We start from the raw sequence: 20,959 nt of genomic DNA on the forward strand, positions 1-20,959 counted from the left end.
TGTTAAAATAAAAATCATTAAAGCTCAGTGATTTAGGACTCGTCTCACCTTGAAATAGCCCTGCAGGAAATTCATGTGTTCAAATAAAGTGTAGACGAATTTCGCCCAAGATAAGTATGCTCTTTCCTTTTTTAAAAGCAATGGCTATGTTTTGTGTATTTGTTAACCCTTTGTCACATACGTATAAATACTGTATGTTCATATTTGTACCTCATGTTCTGACAAACAAGTTTTGTTTGGGGTCATCATTGATTTCAGCATCTTATTCAACTTCTTTCAGCTGCTGCCTTCAGGAGTTACCACAGTTATCACCTCCCTCCATTTCACTCTATCACTACCAACCCTTTCGTGTCACACCAACCCTCCATCCAAGGTATTTAAAATCATCCTCCTTCACCTTACCTTACATCTTGACTGCTACACTTGTCTCCCTCTCATTCACACACATGTAATCTGTCTTGCTTCTCCTGATTTTCATTCCTCTTCTCTTCAAAACATACATCCAACTCTCTAGGATCTCTTCCGTCATAAATATCTGCTATATTTTTGTTAATAAAGAATAAAAATATTTTATGGCACAAGTATAAAATGCAGGCTATTCATATGTATTCACATGTACTGTAATATCAAGTGCTTACCACAAGAGGGCCTCCTTGAAACATAAATGGATGACACTTCCACGTCTGAACAGCAGACCACCCACCCGGATAGTTTCATTGTAAACTAATTCAATCACTACTAATAATAGTTACTTCTAGCGTTTGTCCAGAGGAATTACAAAGTCACATGGTCATGTGCTCAGACTTTTACCTGTTCCACAGCCTGTTTTTCACCGTGGGGCCTAATCCATGCGGGTCAGAAGATTAATGTGCAAAACCGACGCAATTAGTTTGCAGGATTATGAAATACTTCCAACTCACAGCTCCGACAAAAACAATGTAGTCATTACGGAGATTGGTGTCCTAAATGGGTGTTTTTGTTCTAGATTGCGATCTCTAATTCCCCATTTTCGGGAAAAGCTGATAAATAAATCACCTATTCATTTTTACCTTCGCACCAGATGACTCACAGAGACGTTTGGGCGGTTTTGTTTGTTTTTTGTTTTTTGTTTTTCGAAGGGACTCCTCCCTTTCTGAAGTACACAACTCCACATATGGTCATCGTGTCCCCGCCCCACTAACCCAGGCTCCGAGTATCGTCTCTCCGCCCAGAGCGTGAGTCTGGCCTCGAAGATAACAGTGGAAACTGGGCAGGGTCTGTCTACACATGAAGGCACCTTGACTGCGTGCGCGGTGTGCTTTCTCTTTTCAGCGCTGAGAAGCCGTTGCGCTGATCGGAGGATTTAAAGTGAGCTTAAGTTGGACTCGGTGTGACATTTGTGGATCCCGTGGGCGTTGCTGCACTAACAGTGGCTGTGTTGCTCAACTTTGAGAAGTATGTGAATTTGTTGCGACGGCTGAGACGGAATGCGCGGATTTAGTGGCTTTTCCTCCTGTGTTTTCTCTTCGGATATCGTCGTGACTTCGGTCCGCCTGCAGCCCCTATTCGCGTGTTTTGTAAGCGTGCAATCAATGGCAGTCATGCAGCATGATGTGGAGCTGCACCTCTGCTCCTAACAGACTGTTTACCTGTGTGGAAGGAGCAGAGTTGCACGTCGTGCCTTTGCAGAGGCTCCATGGGTAACCGCCGTGCGTAACGCTGGCTCTCCATGGAGGACTGGTGGAGAAGCCACTCATCGAAATCCCCACTTTAAAAAGACACTTGAAGAAAGATGAATCAAGACCAGGACGGGATCTCTTTAGCGGTACCTTCCTTTGGTGCTGGCCCCGGCAGAGAGAACCTCAGCGGGGAAAATACAAGCGTCAACAGCAGTGGTGGTGGTGGTGTTGGTGGTGCCTGTGGAATCCCCGCAGCCGGGACTTTTTGGCATGATTCCGGGGCTGGAGGTGGGGGACTTAGCCCGATCTCCGGGAGCTGCCCCTTGGACACCGGAGGGTTGCTGTCCACCGGAAAGTCTTGCAAAAGCAGGCCGGTGACAGTGGCCTATGTGGTGAACGGAGAGGCCAGCCAACAGAATAATCATGAGAGCATGGCCCTGCAGTGTCTGAAGGACGCTTGCGATTCTGTGGGCAGCAAGCTAGAGACAGTGAACTTTGGTAAACTGGATTTCGGGGAGACCGCCGTGCTGGACAGGTTCTACAACGCAGGTGAGTCAAGTGAAGAAAGGCTTATAAATCTTTCCACATCCACCCACAACAAGCTTCCCAAACCGCCCTCAGCAAGTGAGAAGACAAACATTTTATAAAAGTGATTATTACGTGATTATTAGATGAGGTCATTTTTAGCCTTAACGGCAGCCTGTTAGGATTTTAGATCAATCCTCTAAATTGATTTTTTTCGGCTTAATCTTTGCTCTCCATTATAATGATTAAGCCACAGTGGACCTCACTAAAGCTCAGTGACCCAGGAATGGCATTTAATTCATGAAAGAGTAGCACAAGAACCTCTCCCCTAAATTCCTTTCAGGGGCTCGAAAATCACGTTTACTGCATCACCTGTGTTGTTGGAAACTGCCTGCAGGACAGGTTGCTCTGGACTCCCTAAATACATCCCATTGCTCTGCTTGTCATGGCTTGATGTTGCGTCCTTTAGATCACAGTGGTATGTATATGTATACTTAAATGAACAAAGCTGGAACTCATTGAACAATGGTTGCTGAGAAGTTGAATCATTTGCTCCACTAATGTGGGGATTATTGCTAGAGTTCCCCCTCCTATTGCTAGTTTCCCCTCTTCCATTGTGGGGTTCGGCATTGTGCTTCAGTGTCACAGTTTGAGCCACAAGCCTGGTCTTTCCACTGGAATCTGCTAATTCCATCTATAATTCATGTTGTATATGTAGCAGTTGGCTCTAAATACTACTGGAAAGGTTTGGTTAAGTCATGAAAAACTCAACTATAATGCACATGGCTGATCTCTCTGTTTGAGAGCCAGAAACAGCAGCCAGTGTTTGCATTTCATTAAGATTGTATCAGTACGTGTTCAGCAGATATTGTAAATATAAAACAGTGTGACACGTCCAAGCCTTTCAAACAGTGGCATCTCTGCAAATGATGCTAATTTTGTTTTGGGTCTTTCTTTTTTTTTTGTTTTTGAGGGGGGTTACTGTCAAACTCTGGTAGCCTAAGGACACAATCATTGCTTGACTCGTTATTAATATCGTAAAAAGAGTTTACCTGACAGGAGCTATAAAAAGATCAACATATATAAAAGTCAATATGCAGTATGCAGGTTATTTTCCTTATTATAAAAGACCTAGAAAATTCCTTTAAAAATATCTGTTTTATTAATCAGTGTTAACAGTAACAAAACTAAGATTAAGTCACTGGGTAAAAAACTATATTTTTTTAAAACAAAAGCATCAATTCTAAGGTCACAGTGGTTAGAAGTCACTAATTAAAGGTCCATCTATTTTCTTAACCACTCATCCAGCTAAGCTCACAGGGAGCTGGAGCCAATCCCGGCTGACATTTGGCGAGAGGCGGGTAACTGGCCAGGTCACAGTTCCACTCCCATTTGTACTTAAATCCACACCTATGACCAGTTTAGACCCAACAAGTTCCCAACAAGTTCCCAACCAGTTCAACCCAACAATAATATGTTTGCACTGTAGAAGGACACGCCAAGCTAAGGGAGAGTGTGTTAAACGATGCACTACCCAGCCGCCTCACAAATCTTAGCAACAACTGTCAAAAAGTAATGAAAATCAGGACACAAGGTCAGCAACCCCACCAAGGTGTTTATGAACATATTATAATTGTGCAAAATCTAGAGTTAAAATGTAACAAATTCTTAATATTATGCAAAAAGTAGCATAGAAAAAGTATATGTAATAACATTTTTATCCAACTATAGCAATGTAGTGATTATAAACTGATTATAGATAGAGCTGAATTAACCATATTTAGTTGCAGTAACAGCACTTATATTGCCAACATCAGAGCCTACTAGTGAAGGCAGACAGGTGTATTGTTTGTTCCATGCTCGACATGCTTCTTGCTTCTCATATTATTGGCTGTACAAACACATCATGTTCCCAGTGTTTTGTTTGGTCTTTTTCCTCTGAGCTACCGTGGAATTTTCTCATAATACACAGGGGAGGGCTGTGGCATTTTCCCAGACACACATTGCTATATCTGTTCACTCACACACCACTTCTTCATTATCCTCCTGCAGATGAAAGACCGGAAACAAAAAACTTGAGTGAGCTTGTTGGTTTCTGTCATTTGTCTGCTTCTGATACAATGAAAAGCTGTTCCTGACTGTCCTTACATGTCCTCCCCACATGATGCTGTGGACAAAGAGGGTATTTGGCTGAAAGATGGCAGAGCCTGATTGTGAAACCCTCAGGACATGAAACACAGGAAGTGTAGATGCAAAAGTTTGGCAACAGTGATAGCTAACCATATCTTATCACTGGGAATTTTGGTCACTACAGCCCAGTTATTCATGGAGTCAGAATTCAGATTTGTGTAGCTGTGCCTATCTTACTCACACCACTGATCACATGATATTAACCAACATGAGTGGGGGGAGGAGAAAAAAACATGAGTAAGATGTGAATAGATTACATAGGTACCTATCAGTGTTTTCAAAATTCAGATACTTACTGTATGTGTGGAATTTGTCACGGAACTATACAAGATTATAGTGGTCCTTGTTCTGCTCTGCATCCGCAGTAAATTTCACAGCAGATCGCCAAAGCAGAGCAAGGCCATTTGCAGTGCAAGAGAGTGGAGTTGGAGTGCATCCAACTGTGTGACAGAAGCCTCTCTGGAGAAGCAACTAATTAATATTGAGTTCAACCTGGCCAGCGAGCCAGTCTGTAGGTAAAACACAGGAGGGAAGGGCCAAGGTTGGTTTGCCAGCATTGATCGGACTTTTAAAATAATAGAGAGCACGTTGTCTGCTAGTAAACTGATCACAGATTACGTTGTTTTCTCAGTTGGGTACAAAAATAAACATAAAAAAAAATTCCAAATACACATGAAATCTTACAAAACTAACATCTGTGTAGAAAACGCTGAATTACATTTTCAGTAAATCATTTGTATTATGTGTCATATTTCTTTATAAGATGTCAATTTTGAGCCAAGTGTGAAATTAAGCAAGGAATGTCATTTAATCCAAAATAAAAAAAAATACAGCATGTTAGCAGATAATTGGGCACAAGTAACTAATAATTACAGAAAGGACAAAATCAGAGAAGTAGAATGTGAAGCAAAAATTCATACTTCATCATCCTGCTGATTTTGATATACACACAACTTTTATTATTATTATAACTATCGCAAAAAAGAAGCAGGTATGCCCTCACTGCCATGTTTCTCATCCCACTGCCTCTCCTGAGTAGCTATGCTGTAGATGGGTGGATATGAGTTTTCACTTGAATGGTTTTAGGATTTAGACCATTAAATCTGTCCTTTTGACAGGATGCGTATATCAGACTTCAGGGAATGTGTTTCCTTTATTTATTTATTTTTTGTGATTAGCCTGATTCTCAGCCCCCAGTCTGGAGTACCAGCCTCAGTGATGGCCCATCTTATACTTGAGACACAAAGTCATCAGGATTCAGTGCTTGAGTTGTTTCTCTCTTGATATCTTTGGCAGAGGCTGAAGTGAAAGAAGCTTTAGCTAAGGACTCTGAGGCTGCTCACCCTGAGACAAGAGTTTTCTGTTTCAGAAGGTAGTTCAACTTAAACTCTGAGTCAGCCAACTGGGTGACAAACTCTAAGAATGCCACTTGCTCACTGGCAGGTTTTCTTCTGTTTCTCTCTGACTCTTCCTCCCCTCCCGTACCTGAACCATCTGCTGATACTCCGATTCATTTCTTCATACATAAAGTCGCTATCAAAGCTCAGAGTGAAGCAAATTATTTGACAGGAGTTTCCATTTTTACAAACACTGAAACGTCGGTTAGATGTTTCTTCACCATTCTATGTAAATTACACAACTGCTTTTATAATCAATAAGTACAGAGACAGCGATCATATTGCAGATTAATTATGAGAATCCTGTAGCATTTATAGTCTCCATGTTTCTGACTCATTTCTGTGTTGTAATCAGTCACACTGATGGAAAAATGACTGTCACAGTTGGACCTTGGCGGTGATGTGAATATCTGCGTAAAGTTGAGGCTGAAATGACTAAAACAAAACTAAATGTATTTTAAAGTTACTTTTTAAATGCTGGCTTCAGACCTTCTGACTGTGAGTAAAATAGTTTCAGATTCAGTCATTAAATTATGTCAAACAACAAATTCAAAATCTGAACTTGGACATGTTTTCTACTGAAAATTGCCTAAATCAGTCTCACAAACAGATCAAACCAAAAATATCTGTAAAAGATCAGCAAACATTCTTGATTTAAAATCTTTCAACCTTCTAAAACAATACTAAAATATCTTAAATTCATGAGACCAGAGTCTACAAAAGCTGAGACATTCCTTATAACATGTTTGTAAAGATTTATCAGTAAGTCATTCATTAAAAAGTATGAATTGAGTGAGTAAAACACCTCTGCCACATCTATAAGAGAGGCATTATCTATGAGTGATGGCTCATATTAGATCAAATCAGAAATGGTTAAATTGGGGAGCATTAAAGCAGAGGTTTTCTGTAAATCTCATTAAGCATTTTTATCCAGTAATGGCAGAAATAATGAAATTCTTTATGATCAGGTTTAAACTTCCCTGAATTACTGAGAAAATGCAGTGGCCGTAGACTGCTGCAAAAACAGTTTTTATTTAATAAAGACTGACTTGCGGGTGGATTGTCTATAGCTATCTGGGTAACAAATATCACATGTCCATCACTAAACTGTGTCTCTGTTTCTCCATATCTCCAGTTTCAGTCACATACCTTTTCTTTGTGTCAAATTACACCTGAATTATTAGATTTAATAATTAAATGACAAAATGAGGATTTCAGTTTCATCCAATAAAAAAAAAATCAAATTGAGTAAAAGACTATCACAGACAATATAAATAAATTATATATTTTATATCAGATTCTTACTCATGTATAACGTTGGCAGAGTGGCCCAAGCTGATTAAAAGTCCCGTTTTTCAAATAAAAATCGCAGCCCATGCTGACACGTGTTCATATTCCTCGGTCCACTGGAATAAAATGAAGTCTCTGCTCTTTATTTACCTGTTGCCATGGTGATTCATAGTATCTGAGCTTCATGGATGATGGCTTTCTTTCTCTACTCACGCACATGCTAAACTCTGAGCATCTGTTTTGGAATCAGAAACTCGTTTTATGTTTTTAACTCAGAGTTTGTTGAGCAGCGACTGCTTGGCAGCAGTACGACAACTTGATGCGTCCTGTTTCGAAACACTTTTTACAGTGTTGAAAGTGCAGCAGTTAATACCGTAGTATTTGCCAGGGATCAAATGGCGCACCTGTTCGTGTGTTTGTGTGTTGGGTCATAGCTGTGGTATGCAGAGCTTTATCCCTCTTGTTGATCATTACACTAAACCACTGTGTCATTTATAGGGTGCACATTGAATTTGTGAACAATTCCTGAGCACTTTAAAAGCTGCTCTACCTGAACCTGAGTGTTTGCTTACCACTCCATTACACACACACACACACACACACACACACACACACACACACACACACACACACACACACACACACACACACACACAGAGCACCACTCAGCCAACGCAGATCTAGCTCACAAATTGTTTTCATGCTGCCCAGTTTACAATGTAGTAGTATTGAGAAGAGGAGTATATAATGGAGCACCAAGGTGAATGAGGTTGAAAAAAAAAACAGAAAGTACCTTAGCATCTACAAATTATAGACTTTCTGTAAAAGGTAGACATAACCACATTTGGATGAGAAGGTGGAATACTAAGTTATACAGTTAACATGAGGTAGTATTGTTAGCATTCATCAACTGTGTAACTGCTTCTTCCTTTTCTGTTGGCTGCTCCATTTAGGGGTCACCACAACAAATCGTCGGCCTCCATTTCACCCTGTCTGTCACACCAACTCTCTGCATGTCCTCCTTCAGTCCATCCATGAATATTCTCTGTGGTCTTCTTCTTTTCCTCTTGCCTGGCAGCTCCATTTCCAACATCCTTTGTCCAGTATATCCACTATCCCTCCTCTGCACATATCCAACCGCTCTCTAACTTTGTCCCTCTGATGGACTCATTTCTAATCTTGTCCATCCTGGTCACTCCCAATGAAAATCCTAACATCTACTTGCAAATTAGTCCAAGTTAAAAAAAAAAAAAAACATTCTGCCATAACATAAAGAAGACATCATTTGTCAGACATATCCATTACAACGCTCCAAAATGCATCAATGCCACAAACATGGTCAAATCAGACTTGCCCCTAATAATGCAAACTTTAAGTAAAATTCAAACAGTTGCATGCCAGCCAAGCAGCTACAGTGATGGCTGACAAGAAGCAGAAAACTGCAGTTGTGATAGATGTGGAAATCCCAGCACGAGGAAACATCAGAAAGAAGGAGCATGATAAAACAGAGTGGAGGTAGCAGGAGCTGAAGGATCAGCTGGAGCAGATGTGGAAGGTGGTCCCGGTGGTAGTAGCAGCATTAGGAGCTGTAACTCTGGAACAGTGGCTCCAGCAGATTCCAGGCACTAAAAACAGCGAAGTTACTGCACAGAACCCTCAAACCCTCGGGCCTCTGGTACACAAACACAAACCATTTCTTTCTTACAGTTATGTTATTGTAAGAACTGCAAACAGTTTTGTTGCTGATATTGTTTGTATTATTGTAAATGTCTCATGGTGTCGAAACCAATCCTCCTCCTAGTCTCAAACCAGGAAGCTTTAACATAGCAGGCAAATGTAAACACCACTGTATAGCAAATCCTCAATCTTGATTTGTTCTGTTAAAAGTTAATGTTTATTAGAGTTATTGATTAATCGTTTAAATGTCAGTAATAAACATTAGCAGAAGTGAACAACAAGCAGCGAACAACGAGGTGACCTGGTCTCATGATAGTGTTGTTCAGCAGTGTAAAGTCACAAAATAGGAAATGCTTCTCACATTGCTATTTGGTGAACTACTGTAACTATTAAGCAAGCAAACTGTAGTCTGAAAAAGTGGACGGAAATGGAGCACAGATGCAATCCTTGCACAATGGGTGACGTCCAGCTTTGTCCAGTGTCAACACTGCCGGGCGCCAGCAGACACTGTCTCTTATCCAGCACAAGAATGTACACTCAGGATTCCTGACTGTGAATCCGCACTGCCCTGAAATCCCATCAGCTGGCCCTTTGCTAAGTTGTTTATCTTCCCTTCTGTTTACTCTAGTGGTTGGCTGCTTTTCAGAGGTTAGGCGGCACAAGGTTAGGAGGAATTAGCCTAGGGGCCATTTGCTGGCATCTGGGGAGGACTGCCTTCACCTCTGTGGGAGATTCCAGGCAGAAGTGCAAATGCTTTTTAACAAGTTTTTTTTTCTTTTCTTTTCAAGGAAGGAAGGAAAGGCTAGTTCAGAATCAAAAGCAGCTTCTTCTTTACATGCATGACAATGACTATACCCCACATCCTTCTATGCAGTATTATCAGCTGGAATAAGTGTAAGTGCTGTATAAAATCCTGCTTATATCTCAGAAGTGATCACCAGAAATAGGACAGGAGGTGGAGAAGCCGAATATCAAAGCTCCCATTTGGATTCATCAGGGTTCATTTGAGGTGAAATGCAGCAGGAGTGGGTAGGGTTGTCTTTAGAAACCAATGGTGCGTGACAGGGAACTCTGTCTTATCAGTTTGAGTATCATGATAAGGCAGTGAACAGCCCTAAGAGCTATGAGAATAGTCTGGTTGTATTTTGCATTTATTTGATTTTTGGGGGTGGGTTTGATACCAGTTCTCTGCCGCGTGGTTTCTTTTCTCTAGTAGAACAGCTGTTATTACATTATTTTTTTTCCAACTAGAAAACCTTTGGCAGCATGCAACAAGTTCACAATACAGAGTCTAATAATAACGCTGTAACCAGGCTCCGGCGGAGGTGTGTTTTACTCATCTGTCTTTGCAGTTGCTTTTCTCACATGCAGTATGCAGCTTTTGTCTGGTTTGTTTTGATTGTGCATACCCACCGCAAAGGTCACAGCATGTATGCAAAACTGCATGGGTGTTTTTGCGTGAAAGAAAATAGTTTTTGTTGGCAGTTTAAAAAAAAAAAAAAAAAAATTGTGCGCATATATTAGAGTCAAGAGGTGTTTCTGTAAAGACAACGGTAAAGTTTTTTTTAATTTCCATATTTAGTCTGAATTTCATATCTAGTCTAGCTCGAGGATGCCACCCACATCTTACAAGAAAAATTCCTTGAAGTCTTTATATTTTAATATCATTTTCTTATTATTTTATATTATGCAGTGTAGGGCTGGGCCATATCATACCGTTCACGGTAATACCGGTATAATGTTGGGCAACGATAAGAAAATGAAATATGGTGATAGAATATGGGTAAAACACGCATGCGCAGTGCCTTTGTTTTCATTAGCACATGACGGCGATAGAGAATAAGAAGGGCAAAAGCGGATTGTTGAATGAAACAGATAAACCAGAACTGGTTTGTAAAAATGCTGCAACTTCAGTGGTGTGGAACTGGTTTAGCTTTCGTCCGTCAGATACACAACAAAGCACTATTTTTGGTAGTGCATGCTAGCGGGCCGTCGTTATTACCGTGTTTTTTGGAAAATACGGCACACTTAAAATCAATCCTTTGATTTTTCTGAAAATCGACAGTGCCCCTTATAATCCCGTGTGCCTTATGTATGAATTCTGGTTGTGTTTACTGACCTCGAAACGATTTTATGTCGTACACGGCGCTCGAAAATCTGTCAAATGTTTCAATACGGTGCTACAAACCCGCACCGATTAATGGATTGTTGGAGCATTACGGCTATCGTAGGCAGGAGCCTCGCGGAGTGATACGTACTGTGCTTCAACATAATATTACTGTATTGTGTGTGTATAACCTCTTTTTAAGTTTTGTGTATATTATACATGGTTATGCTGAGGGTATGTCGGCCAATTTCCACTGGAAATGCCTTTTGGTTAAACTGTCAGCAAGGAATTTGCATTTGCACTGTTAAATTTTTATATAACTTTAATGCACATAAAAAACCAGCTGCTTGTTTAAGTGAAAATACATTGATGTTTTGGTTTTTTTACACTAATAAAGTCGTGGAGCTGTAAAGTATTTTGTCTAGTGTCAATTAAATCGTCAGTTATATCGTTATCGCAAATTTTCAACTGTATATCGGGATAAATATTTTTGGTCATATCGCCCTGCTCTAATGCAGTGTAATTTTTATCTGTCCATGTGAAGGCTGGTGAAGGTAACCACTGCCCACAAACAAAAAAGATGTATCCTGAACCTGTAGTGCAGTGTTTTCTTTTGGTTTTTTCGTAGTTAGTAGACAGTCGTGTTTTTGAATGATGGAGCGAGATTGTGAGTCCCTGGGAATTTTATTAGGTACACTTTGCTAGTACTGCTTTGGGCCCCTTTTTGCCCTCAGAGATGCCTTCATGTTTTTTTGTGGCATAGATTCAGCAAGGTGCTAGAATCAAAGATTTGGGTCACTCAGGTCCTGCAGATTTGTGAGCTGTTCAAACACATGCTGGAGGTGCTCTAATAGACTGAGATCTGGTGACTGTGGGGTCAGAAGCTGCCACAGAAGATGGATACGATGCTCGGTTGGTGCAAATGGGCCCAAAGTGCGCCCCACACCATTACAGGAAACTGCCTTGAATCAACCAACTGTTGATACAAAACAAGATGGATCTGTGCTTTTTTTGTTATTTACACCTGATTCTGACCCTAACATATGAATGGTGTAGCAGAAATACTGACTCCTCAGATCAGATAATTTTTTTCCAATATTCTGTGCTCCAATTTTGTTGAACTCATGCAAATTGTAGCCTCGGTTTTCTGTGCTGTGCATTCAAAGATGCTCTTCTGCAGACTTTTGTCGTAACAAGTCGTTATATGAGTTCCTGTTGCCTTCCTATCAGCTTATAGAAGTCTGGCTGTTCTCCTCTGACCTCTGGTACCAACAAGGCATTTTTACTTTGAGAACCGACGCTCAGCCCATTACCATTCAACAGTCACTGCAAAGCCACAGCTGAACATGATTAATCACTACTGAAGGCTTAGTTGTGATGACCTGTAGCTGGCTAAACCTTAACACTGGTCTTGGGTAAACAAACACTGGAAACCACATTGCACATCCATGATTAATATCTAAACACAACTGAAACCAACACTAATGAATGTTACTACTTCCAATGAGTCTTAAGGGGTTTCCACACAGGCAGCGATTAGCAGTGAAGTGACTACCAGACACCGTAGAAAGTAAATAACATTCAGCAACTTCATGTAACAACAGGCGAAGTGGGCAGCTGCTGGGTTAAATTTGTCTTTTTTCTGTTTTTTTAATTGTATAAAGGCATTGTGCATGAATATTTGCATAAAATAATAGTGGCCCATGTGAAATTAGACAAAGTATCTCAGTATGCACCAAAAAGCTTTTAAAGGTTCCTTCCAGTCCTTCAAAACCAGTACAGGTGATGTCATACCCCTGATATCTCCAGTTTAAAAAAGGAAAAAATGCAGGAACCCTTAACATTTTCAAGAATATGTCTAAAAATACCAAGAAATCATGTCAGGAAATGTTTATCAGTCGTGCTGGTGTCTGATGTTTCTGCTGTTTCAGATGGAAAATTTCTTATCTAGTTCACTTTTCCAGGTCTTCAGGTGTATTTATACACTAATTTCTGCCTGGTGCCGTTTTATTTCCATGCAACACTCTGCAAACAACCACAACTGTTCCTCAGTCCTGTCACGCGAAGCAAGTGAGATAAAGTGGAATTGTTTACCAGACAATAACATGATTCTGTTTCACTGAACAACAGCAAGGAAGTACATCAAGTAGGCATGTCGGGACAGCTTGCACTGCAGCACAGGTCTCTCCCAGCGTGCTTGTCAGCGGTAGATGAATTCACATTCTGTTCTCAGCTGTTTTCCCCTTTGGGGGCCATTGCACTGTGGTTTGTAAAATATCTCAGTGAGTGAAAAGGCAACAAAGTGGAGCAAAGGTAAAGAGGAGCTGACTGCCAGGAGAGTCGTGCGACTGGCAGGCGGGTCTCATTTCCTGCATCATGATCTTTTTTTCTGGGTTGTTTCTTTCAAGCACATGGCTCTAAAAATAAAGGGAACATTAATCTCTCGCTGCTAGGTGAGGCGTCAGATGACTGAATATCCATTCATATGTCCCATATTCTCCTGTGGGAGAAGAAATGTATTTGTAAACAGAAAAGCTTAGCTGAAAGACTTGAATGGTCTTTTTTCACCAGTATTAGGGGTTTATTTTGAGGAAAAAAGGCAGTTTTTCTGTATTCTCCTGCAAGAATAAACAAAAGAATAAAAATAAACCTGTAAAAATTTGATTCCATGTGAGTAATGGAGACTCCCTAAGGGACTAACTTGCACTGCCTTGTTACTACCTGGAATTGTGCATCACTTTTAAAGCTTATTTTTTACACCTGCACTTCAACTCTGAAATCTCCCGATTACTCAGCAAAGATGCGTGTAAGACCACTAACCAGCACAGTCAGATAGGAGCTGGTCGATAGCTTAGTTTTCTTCAAACTCTGTGTAATGTCTAATTACACCCATATGAGTGTAGTGCAAGTAATCACATGAATTCAGTGGGTGTGCTGAACCCTCCACCACACCCAACAGGCTACTTACAATAGTGAGAATGATGGCTATCTGTTGTATATGAGAAACAAATTACTACAGGATTCAACAACTTGTGGAGTTCATTTGTGAAAACTTCATTTTCACATATAAACGCAGCTAATTTTTTAAAATTTTTATTTTAGTGCTTCATACAGGAAAACTAAAAAGCAATTAGTGTGGAGTTGTTTGTAAGTTCCTATAATGGATCCATTTCACCTATTTGAAGCTATGCTCTTATATGGAAATAGATCAGCTTTGCGTCATTAACAATCCATTCATTTGTCATTCCTTGCGTCCACTGTCTCCCGTAAGTCCAGCCTCCTTTTAGGCCAACTGTCTTCTGATTGGCTGCCTTAGTATGGTTATGTATAAGATAACCATACTAAGGTATCCAAACGAAAAAGGAGATCCTGGGTGTGTAATACATAAAATAAGAAAATCATGAAAGGTTTCTTTTAATGTCAATATAAATTTTATATTTTATGAGATTCATAATCAACAAGGGTGGCCAAAGTGCTTTACAAAACCATAGATCAGTAAAATAAATACAATAAAAAAAAAAACAGGAAAAACAAACAAATACGATAAATTGGACTTAAAACAAAAAGACACCAAAACAAGAAAACCTAATCAAACTTAAACTAAATTCAATAAGTTATTATTTTTATCTGTTTAATCAACTCAAGCCAAGTTTTCAGTTTATAACACGCCATTGTGATCCCCTGTTTATTTGATCTGTAGCACAGAACACCCCTCTGGAGCTTTTTGTCTCTGTCAGCGTCAGTCATGTTTATATTGCGCATTTCATTGCATATAAACTCAATGTGCTTAGCATAAAAGATAAAAATCTAAAACACACTGTGTAGCTCAATGGTGCCTTTAGGCAATAGACAGATCAAAATAAAAGTTTACAGAGAAACACAGTACAAGAGTTCCTTTTTTTTTATACTGCGTTTAGGTGTGGCAGCTCAGAACGGCTACAGTATAAACACTTGTGGTCTGAGAACACGGTTAACTGCAGTAATTCGTTGAGCAATACCTTTTGTATGACACCAAATAAACAAGTCTGAAGCTTTTAATCCTGTTTGTCTCTGCAACCTGACAGCTAAACAGCTAAACATCGTTTGAAACACCAGAGGTAAACATCACACTGGCCCAGCATGCAAGAGCACCACAAGCATCCTCTGCTGTTCCTGGAAAGTTGGCAGACTGTTTGGACTTTATGCTCTCGAAGGTTCCTTTTTAAGGGAGGGGGATATTTCCAGAGCAGCATGGAGATGGTATTTCTAAGCATCTGCCTGTCCTCTGTGTAGGATGGGCTTCAGGGTAAAACTCCAGCTGCACTTTGCTCCACTAATACGAGTCTGTTTACCTTGTTTTCCATTAGACATACAGGGGAAAAAAAACCTCAACTACTATACACACTGATGGCTTCGGTTCACTAACATCACTCAAAGCAGTTTTCCTCACAGTCGCTATGGTTACAACTTCTTATATGTAGCTGTTATGTAATAGATGGTAACGAAGCGTTATTCACTGTGCCAGCGCTGTTACTATCTCTCTTGGTAGAGTCAAACTTGCCGTTGGTCCATGAGTGACCGAGGCATAAACCGCTACAGTAATCGCATTTCTTCAATCATGACAAGTCAACGGCATTTTCATAAATATGGAATATTATCAGGTCAAAGTAAGGTCACATACCAACACATGCAAACACTGTATCCTCCTCTTTCCCGGCTAGATGACGTAGGACGCATGAAATGTAATGGAACAATTGTGGTGAACTGAAATCACTCTTGCATTGCAACTTACTAAAGTTTCCAATGTGCCAGTACAAGCTTATACAGCATCTTTGGGATTAGATAGATACCAATATTCACATTTATTCACCTTTAATTTGATTTATAGATCAATATCTTTAATGATTATTAACGATATCCTTCATTTTTGGGCAGATTTCTGGGCAGCAATTTTTTTTCTAATGATGTACACATTTTATGAAGTGGCTACAGAGGTTCAGTAGTTATCAGCAGTAAATATTTAAAGCTCTGAAACACAGTGGGAGGTTCAGATAATGATTCGGAAAGATTATTCAAGAAGAATGGGTCAGACTTTGCACACAGCTGTCCTGGGATCTGATGTAGTTCACCCTTCACCTTCTGACAGCTGATGTGAACTGAAGCGTGATGCTGACTGCATTAAGAAGTTCATTGTCAAATCTTCACTTCTAAATTCAAATAAAGAGTCAAGTTTTGCAATCCAGCTTTAATATAAATTTAAAAAGTGTTGTAGTCCTTGTAAATCAGCACTTGAAATGTATAGCATAGCTGAAACATAATCTCTCAGTATTGTTTATAGCTTATGATTTTAGGCTGCTGGTAGCAATTGTTTATTTTTCTCCACAACCTGCTCTCATTAAAATAGATTTCTCTGTGTCCAATCATGTGCTCTCTAGTAGAGACAAGAGACTCTGCTTTGCTGAAATGATCCAGATCCATGTGAAAATGCTCCAGAGCTTTTTAGATCATAATATTTTAGATGGAGCTGATCCCCCAGCTCCTCTTCAGAAAGAGCATGTGGAGCTGGTGGAGGATCTCTGGAGAGTGCTGGGAAGGATCCATAAAGAGAAGCCAACAGACACCAGAACAATCTCCAGTAAATTCGAAGCCCTCCACTCCGAGCTGCTCACCTGAGGCCCGATGAACCTACAGCGCCAGGCCGAGTGCTGCTGAGAGTCAAACACTGTGAGAGAGTATGTTCAGAGTATTGAATTATTTTCCCTCCTCTGCTTTGAGCAGTAGGCGAGGGAATCAATTTACTTTTGGTCCACACTGGCAGGTCCAACTGTAGGAGGTGTAGCAGGATTATCAGGGCATCAGTATGAATGTTTTACTCCTCATTTCTTTTTACATTTTTTTCTGCATGTCTTATCTCTCACTGATGTAGACAGATTTCAGTTTACTGGTGATACCAGGTGATTGTAAAACACCAGATGCGGTGAAAAGGTGCCACTGTATGCGAAAAGGGTGACGAGGAGTCTCAAGTAACTCCTCTGCAGGCTTCACGAAGCCTTCTGTCAACACTATGTTGGCAGGTCTGCTGCTGTATTGGCATGCATTTCACTCTGCTGTTGCATTGGTAAGCAATCATGGCATCTGAACACGCTTCACAAACATTCAGAGCCTGTGCTATTGAAATGCAGTCACTGTGTTTATCATATATTTCGTGCCTTTTGAAATTTGGAATCATTGTCCTTAATGTGGTTTAAAAAGCCTACTATGAACCTGCGAGCTGAAATACTTCCAATGTGCGTGAATTGGAATCTGGAACTTCTTTTGTTTTTAATACTTTTAATATTTATGAGGATTATAAGTCCCTGCACTGTTGTTGCAATGGGTCTGTGACTCTGAGCTATGGATTCTGTGTAGTAGGCAGGGGCAACACTTTCCAGTACTGACTTTCCAACTTTCCTGTGAGGGCAGATTACCATTGTTCTCTGTTTCCTTGTGTAATGTCATCCACAATATCCACAATTACAAAATGTACCACACTAGCCAAAATGCTTTTAACATTGCAATTTAAAAGCTACTTGAAAGTATTTGTGCTGTCATTGCTTTTTAGTAATTGCATCATTAACTGTACTGGGAAACCAAGCCTTCTTTGGAAACAACAAGAATTAAAAGAGGAAGTAAGCTAGCTGTTCATGAAAGGGAAGAGTTGCTCATTTCTATCATCCTTCCGCCAATCTTCTTCCGCTTCAGTTTCGCCGAAGGGGCGGGAACTGTGCTAGCTGTTAGGATGAGAGGCGGGATACACCCTAGACAGGTTGCCAGTCTGCCACAAGGCTGATAAAGACAACCATCACTCTTACTTTCACACCTATGGGCAATTTAGAATTGCTAATTAAGCCGACCCCAATGTATGTCTTGGGCTGGGAGACAGTCAGAGTATCCAGAGAGAACCCATGCAAACACAGGGAGAGTATGCAAACTTCAAAGGCTTTAGCTGGTGGATTTGAATCCTCTTGCTGTGATGTAACAATGCTAACCACTGCACCACCCTGCTGCCCTAACTTCTATTAAAAATATACATTCTGTCTTCCACCATAGCAAGAAGATTCTACCACAGTGAACAGACTGAAGGTTTATTTATTATTTATCACTTTTCAAGAACAAAATTCACAAAGTGCTTTACAATACAGAATAAGATGCAATCAGATCGTTTTTTTCACTCAAGCTTTGTTTATGTAAGCCGTGCCATGCCTTTAAGACTAATGGGCTTTTTCTATACAAACTTTGCTTATATTAAGCTTTTTTAATTGTTGTCAAAGTTCAGAAGATTATTAGGATTTAAAGAGGTGACTGTGCTGTTAAAATGCATTCCTGTAAGACCAACAAATGTAGAGAGATATTGTGATAAAAAAGGAAAGTTAACGCTTACAGGCAGTTTAAACATGGGATATTGCAGCTGTTGCATGCTTTACTTTGCTGTTCTAGCTTGTTGTGCACCTCCCAGGTTTTATGACCTGTCACATGCAGCATGACCTGCAGGGCTGGAGATCTCAAGAAGTACCTCTGTGAAGCATCAAAGCTGCAGAGCAAGAATTACCAGATGGTACTGAGGGAGATTGCTTTAACAGTTTTTTAATTTTTTTTTAAAGAAGCGAGTTCCCCAAGAAAACCTCTGCGATCCCTTTGTTTTATCTTTTACCTTCTTCTACTCTTCCTCAATCCAGTGAAGTGTTTTGTTTTTGGGGTCTGAGAAATGACATTTACTGTGTTGAAGAAGACGGCAGAGAGTGAGGTAGACCTCAAGTTCCAATATAAATGGTTATGGCGCTGCGTTGACATGACAGTGAGCAAGCAGTAATCAATGCCCCAACCATTTACAGGATAGTCAGCGATTGTGTGGTGTGCCTGTGGTGACTGTTACCACCCACTGTGTTCACCCCAGATCAAAATTTAGCCCAAGAATACTCCTGAACACATCCCTGCTGCGATGTTGCACGTTATCAGTATTGAATCGGTTACCAACTGAACACAAAAAATAATGTTTGCATGAGTAGACAGATTTAACCGCTCAAGCAGGACACAAACAGTTGCTTTCATTTTTGGAATTTAAAATCAGAGGGTAGTTTGTAACCGCCATTATAAGCAGCTTCTAAGTAAAACCTAGAGTGCGTTCTTTATTATTAGACTAGACTGAAATAAGCACTGACAACATCATATGCTGCTAGTCAAGTGTTATAAATACAAAACATTTACGAGAATTGATTGCTCTTCCTCACTCTGTGGGCACAACAAGACTCACTTTAGCCTGGTTTTTTTTTTCCATCATATGCGAACGCCATATGCTGTTATTCATCACTTTTTAGCCCTTCTGTGTAGCAAACAGCAAACATGTTTTTTGTTCAGACCCATTTCTGTGAAACAGGTGAAATTTCCAAGCAGCGCAAAGCAAAATTATCCCACCCAAGTCACTGCTGCTTCATATTTCTGTGAGTTATATTATACTATTGCATTTTTATGGCCTGTTTGCATTAAGATCTCGTTCAGATGTAATATTGATGGGAGCCTGCTGCAGGTGGAAAAACAAGACAAACTTATGTTTTATTCAGCAGACAACCTGTGCCGTCTGGATGTTGACACTCAGCGGCACCTTGTATGCATAGTCGAGAGAAGAAGAATCTAAACAGCCGTTTATCATGTATATGCCCAGGATTGTTTGGGATTGTGTAAAAATCAGCCGTGGTGAGCAACCTATTTGTCTTGCTAACAATGAGTAAATCCAATAGACCAATATTTAATTATGTCTGAATGTTCTGAATGCTATGTGTGATAGTCGCAGTATCTATGAGTGCATCAGAGATGCAGAACTGACAACTGGCTGTTAATCTTAGCTAGGATTAAAGTGTACCTTCCCCGTCTGCCTCGCAAGTTAGAGAGCGAAACATGAGTTTCATTTAATCAGCGAGCAGCATCCCGATGTGAAGACGCTGCTCATCCAGAGAACAAAACCCTCTTGAAATTCCACATCACTGCACAGAAGCCACAGAGCTTAAAATGCTGTCCTACGGCTACTCTGATGGGATGAAAATATGAGGCTTTTTTTTTTCCTGGTGTGAACGAAGGGTTTAATGATGAGAACCTTTGAGGCCAACAAGTACCTGCTTCCTGGTTGAATTTGCATGTTCTGATGATGAGTGCGGGGAGCTGCATGGCCCTGATGAAACCCCTTCAGTGCTGCAATCGGCCAATCTCTGATAGGCTTCTCTCCCAAGTGTCATGTTGGCTGCTTGATGTTTAACTGCACACTCAAATTATGAGCCTTCACTTGCTTGCTTTGAGTAATTTGCTTTGATAGATTGGGTTGTGTCAGTGGCTTTGATTGCACGCAATGCATTTGTAGAGCTCCTTCAGCTTAACAAGCTCCATTTTCTTGTGCCATTCAGAAAACATGATGGATTTATGCTGCCCTTCTTGGCCCAGGATGCTATCGCTGTATCTCAGGAGTTTTACTTCCTGGTGAAAATAAAGCTTAAAGAGAAATCATGTTGCATTTAAAAATGTTAATGCAAGAAGCTGCGATAAGAGCTTAGTTAGCTGCCAGTTATAGGTGTTACATCTTAAAAGTTGCCACTTCGCTGCACATTAGCAACACTAGCTTTCATTCGGAGCCTTGTTTCTCATAACCTGCTGTGAATCACAGTTAGTTTGTAGATTGTATGCAGATTTCTGCACATCAACACATATCAACAGATTCTGGTGGAAAGACTTTTGGTATTTGAAACTTTCTGGTTTCTACTTGTAGACCACTCATAGTGTGAGCTGTATTAACCAATCCTTTTTTAATTGCATGTCTAAAATAAGGACTGGATTTGCTGAAAATCAATCAGGCGATGATTTGTAAACGATCACTATCAGACAGAACAGGAAGTCTCAGTACGGGTGTCGGCTGGCTATACCAGCACCAAAATTGCCTGTTGCCTTTGTAATCATTTAATTGTTCTCAGCTTTTTAACATAGTGGAGACAAAATCTTTCAAAGCATATGTATGATTTATTCTTTTTTTAATTTATAGTAATGTCACCACGCTGAAAATATTTGCTTTTAATACTTAAAGAAAAGGTCAAGGCCGAGTCATCATTTCTGTGATA

General features: G+C 40.2%; 1 protein-coding gene across 1 annotated transcript in view; it reads left to right on the forward strand.

Annotated features, from left to right (window-relative positions):
• Positions 1-1,206: 1,206 nt before the first annotated feature.
• The window catches only part of map3k5 (mitogen-activated protein kinase kinase kinase 5), an 83,976-nt gene continuing 64,223 nt past the window's right edge, over positions 1,207-20,959 (forward strand). Inside the window, exon 1 of the mRNA XM_040017503.1 lies at positions 1,207-2,207. Within this exon, the coding sequence (XP_039873437.1) occupies positions 1,772-2,207 (436 nt within the window). The 5' untranslated portion in view covers positions 1,207-1,771. The remainder of the gene's footprint in view (positions 2,208-20,959) is intronic.

Source organism: Simochromis diagramma, unplaced genomic scaffold (genome assembly GCF_900408965.1).
Source record: "Simochromis diagramma unplaced genomic scaffold, fSimDia1.1 OVJJ01000802.1, whole genome shotgun sequence".
Classification (NCBI taxonomy): Eukaryota; Metazoa; Chordata; class Actinopteri; order Cichliformes; family Cichlidae; genus Simochromis; species Simochromis diagramma.